Raw genomic sequence first — 4,473 nt, 5'->3', positions numbered from 1 at the left:
TCTGTGGCTTAAAACGCTCAGAAGCTTTACAGTAAGATGTATTACACTTCCTGAAAACCGACCATTACTCATAGGGATGTATATACTGTAATTAAGCCTGTGTACGTGTTTCGGGCGTTTGTGACAGGAAAGCTCATCTCTACTTGTGGGATAAAAAGGATCAGCTTAGAGGTCTAAACAAACTTCTGGGTTTCTCAGAATTGGAGCACTCCCTACAGAAAACCTGTAAATGAACATGTACAGAATAAGAATAAAGACAGGAAACACACGTGTGCTACAGGCCCAGATGAAAAGCTTGCAAAAGAGTGACGTAAATAAGTCACTTTGCTTTTACATGGCTATGAAACTCAAGCATTTCACACAGCTAACTAAAAATACACAGTTTCCTTCTTTTTTTTTGTTGTTGTTGTTTTACTACCCGCCCTTCTCTGAGCTCACCATGAAACTTGAGGTGGAGGGAGTGTCATCCGGGAACATAGCAAGTGGGAACTCCTACTGAACTCCGGGGGAGGGGTTAAGGCAAATAAAAGCCAAGGAGAACGGAGCACAGAGCTAACTCGACTTAAGTCTGGACATAGGTATCGAACAGTCACCCTGGATCAGCACTAAATCTTCATTTGGCGAAAGGGATACAGCATGTCCGAAATGCTTGACAACATCTTCACAAAGGTGAGTTGAAGTTGAGGAATTGTTCAGTTTTGTTTGGGTGAAAGAAACGCTCATATAGTTGGAATGGGACCGCTCTGTAGCTCCTCTCCCAAAGTGTTTTTTTTTCCCTGCTGTTTTTTTTTTCCTCCGCGAATCACTGATTTGATAGTGAATTCCTTTTGAGTCACAGGTTTCGTCACAGGGAATGTCTTTAGCTTGAAGAGTTAATGAGATAAGGCAGACGGTTTGTCCCTTGTTTCCAAACTTTCCCGATCAGAAAATAGATACAAAAACAGCAATTATCTGCCTTTTATTTGTATTGTGCATGTAATTGGCAGATCAAATTTGTAGTACTGTACACTTTTTTAATGTAATTTTTTATTATTATTATTGGTTTCTTTATGACTTTGTTTTGGCATTGTTCTCCAATTTCTTTCTTTAAAAAAAAAAAAAAAAATCGGAACTGCTTCACATATAAATTCATTCTATAACATCTTTTGCTGATTACAACACTGACTTTAAACGTTTTGTGAGTAGGTTTAAAAGATAATGTTTAACATAAGTATTTTTGCTTTGAAATGAGTAGCATCGAGGTCTGTATATTGACTATGTCATGTTTCTGTAACAGAACTTCATGAACCTGGCCCTGGAAGAAGCCTTGCTCCCTAAACAGTCTCAACTCAAAGGCCCGGGGCTGAGTAGGCTGAACAGGTCAGCCTCCTTCTTCTCTCCCCCCTCCCCTCCGTCCCCCTCAAGCCACAACTTGAGCACCGAGCATGTCAATAATACTGACAATGGCAGCCCTTTCTGGTCATCCAACATCTGGAGCCAGGGCCCCGTGTCAAAATCTAAACCGCTCCCCTTCAGGCCCGACCGCTCCATGAGCCTGACCGAGTCTAGCAGCAGCTTGCTCGCCTCCTTCGGCCAGCTGAAGAACCTGGAGGTATTCCCCTCTACCAATACTGTGGCTCCACCGCCCGGCTTCCCTCCCTCATCGGCCCTCCAACCCCAGGTCCAACCAGTGGTGGCCCCTAATCGTTACAAGACGGAGCTGTGTCGTGGCTTCCAGGAGACCGGTAGCTGCAAGTATGGCAGTAAGTGCCAGTTTGCCCATGGCGAGGCGGAGCTGCGTGGACTGTTCCGCCACCCCAAGTACAAGACGGAGCCCTGCAGAACCTTCTACAACTTTGGCTACTGCCCCTATGGCTCACGCTGCCACTTCATCCATGAGGACAAAAACAGCGGAAGTCCGTTATCAACTGCCAAATTCCAGAATGAGCAACAACTTCTCGGTCAGAATCCACGCCACCAGCTGCGCCAGAGTGTCAGCTTCGGTGGGTTTCTGGGCTCTTCACGCTGCTCATCTCCTCCGTCATTCCTTTCATCCTTCAACGATCTGAACCTGGGCTTCAGCCGCGCTCCCTCCGTTTCTCCCCCTCCTGCCGATCTGCTCTCCCCAGTGTTCAGTGACTCCCTGCAGAGGGAGGCAGCAGCATTCCAGTTTGGCAATCATCAGAACCGTGCCAGCACCGGAGACATCCACAGTATTCCTCTCCTTCTGGAGCCAAAGCCTTCACACTGTGTGTGTGGCCATGGAAATAACTTTACCGGCAACAACAGCAGAGTCGCCAGCATGGATGACGGGCACCACCAAGACGCCAACGTGCCGTTTCCTGGCCCTGGAGGCCACAGAGGATTCGTGAAGCCTGCTGGACTCCAGCGTTTCTCCTCTGAGGACTCCCTGGAGGACAGCTACAGCAGCAGCAGCGGAGGCTCCAGTGGAACCGAGTCTCCAACATTCGACGCGGCCACCAAGAGGCTCACTGTGTTTGAACGTCTGTCCCTGTCCGACTAAAGGGATCAAAACAGAAGGAACGGAAGAGAACTGGCACCTTGTTAGCTGTGTCTGTTTAATCTGAACTTCTCTTCAGAACCAGAACTGATCAGGACAAGTCAACCTTTGACACGACAACACTTAAAAGTTCTTAATTTATGTTTGTAAAATGGAACTCGTCTTGGGAAAAACTACATACGGAGATGATTTTAAAATCCAAATGTTATCAGATACTATATTTTTATACTATTAGACCTTTGTATGTGGTCTTCCATAAAAATTAACTCTTATGCAGGTCTTGCCAGTACCAGTTAATAGCCTGGTTTGTCCTTACTGTTAATCTGTAGCGATCAAAAGGGCTTATCTTTATCGATAATCATTCATTCCTGTATCTTTGAGATTCTCCCTGCCTCATAGGCCATTTACTCTTGGTGCCACGAACAGTATGTTTCATTCAGTAGCCTTAAAATCATTGAGACCTGACATGTGTCATTGATGCCATTTTATCTGTGATATGCACTTTACAGCTAATCCAAATGGGAGAAATTGTCATGTCTCCCAGTAGCATTCAACCAAAGCTTCATACTTCACTCTGCTCTGTGTGTGTGTCTGTATATGTGTGTGCGGGTATATGTGTGGAACCATGTAATATTCCTGAGGCCTGGGGTGCGAGCACGTATAAGTGGCAAAATACTGAAAGATCAAAGTGTGCTAACAGAAAAGAAAATGGTGGTCAGTGAGCTTAGATTTGAATCTATCTATTCTGACACACTTTCATTCTGTAAAACGTTCTGTTATCTTCGCTAGCTTGTAAATTGCACCCGCTCTTTTTAATGTCCCCTGTTTCTTTGACAATCTGGTTCAGGGACTTTAACACCGCAGTATTCCTTTTGGTCATTGGTTGCCTTGTGTTGTTTAACTTAAACTAATATATTTATTATGATATTTATTTGCGTTTAAAGAAAAAAAAATGTATTTTGTACTTTATTTATGGAGAAATATTTCAACGTCTGTGAAATACCAATGTGAGAAAAAACAGTAAAAAAGAGAATCTTATATTTTTAATTGCCTACAAAAGGGATAAAATTAATTTCTGAATAAAGAAATGAATTTACTCTGTTCTTTTTCGACTCTAATTTGTTGTGTGAGAAATAGATCCCTTCTCATCCTGCTCACATTATTTATAAATTGCATCTTCACATAATCAGTTTAGTAACATACTCACACAGTACTTTGTAGAGATTTCCAGAACATCTAAGGGTGCAAAATAAGTTCTAGTTTGAACTAGACTTTGCCTTGAATGTGGCATTTCCTAGCATGTATATATATTTTGATGTGTTGATACTATTAGTAGTGTGTTAAACAGTACATGGCTACATGAATAATATTTATTTTCAACCATTTCATAATCAGTGAGTGAGTCATAAATCAGGACAAAATAATGTCGACCTTTGCCAGCGGCATGATTTACAGTATGTCCATAACACCCAGTTGAACATTTCTGCCATGTTATTATTATCAGTTACATTTCGTAACTTTATTTGTCACCTGGGAAAAATCATTGTATTTATATTGTTATTGTTCTTACTTTACATACATGCATACATCTAGACACCTCTCGCCTTCTCTCGCCTGGTCCAATCGGGCCCTGAACCCTCCCATTACCAAGGCCTTACACATATTGGATATTAGGTCCAACCTATTTGGTTCTATTCTAGGTTACATCCACAGAAACAGAGAAAGAACATGCAGAACTCTGAGTCTTTGTCTCTCTCTCTCTCTTCTGTTTCATGACTTTGTTGTGTATACAGTTCAGATTACAGCATTTGGATCACCTTTAGAAAGGCGGCATGTATACACATTATTGTGCAGCTTTTCAATAGTCAGGTGAAAGACGTAATGCTTTTCCAATTATACTCCGAATAAATATGGACTGAATATCAGGTCCAAAACAACAACAGGTCAAGAGCAGGTTCCCCTGTTCCCCACAA

General features: G+C 42.6%; 1 protein-coding gene across 1 annotated transcript; it reads left to right on the top strand.

The window, feature by feature from the left end:
* The first annotated feature begins 563 nt into the window (after nt 1–563).
* On the top strand, nt 564–3,557 carry LOC137790081 (mRNA decay activator protein ZFP36-like). Its single transcript, XM_068584020.1, has 2 exons — nt 564–669; nt 1,277–3,557. The coding sequence occupies exons 1-2, from the start codon at nt 637–639 to the stop codon at nt 2,501–2,503; spliced, it is 1,260 nt and encodes a 419-aa protein (XP_068440121.1). The 5' UTR covers nt 564–636; the 3' UTR covers nt 2,504–3,557.
* Nucleotides 3,558–4,473: the final 916 nt, after the last annotated feature.

The sequence above is a fragment of the Clinocottus analis genome, unplaced genomic scaffold (genome assembly GCF_023055335.1).
Source record: "Clinocottus analis isolate CAN_PGR_092001 unplaced genomic scaffold, fCliAna1.0.p SCAF_198, whole genome shotgun sequence".
Lineage (NCBI taxonomy): Eukaryota > Metazoa > Chordata > Actinopteri > Perciformes > Cottidae > Clinocottus > Clinocottus analis.
The sequence above is the reverse complement of the archived record's forward strand: the minus strand, read 5'-3'. Positions and strand labels throughout refer to the sequence as shown.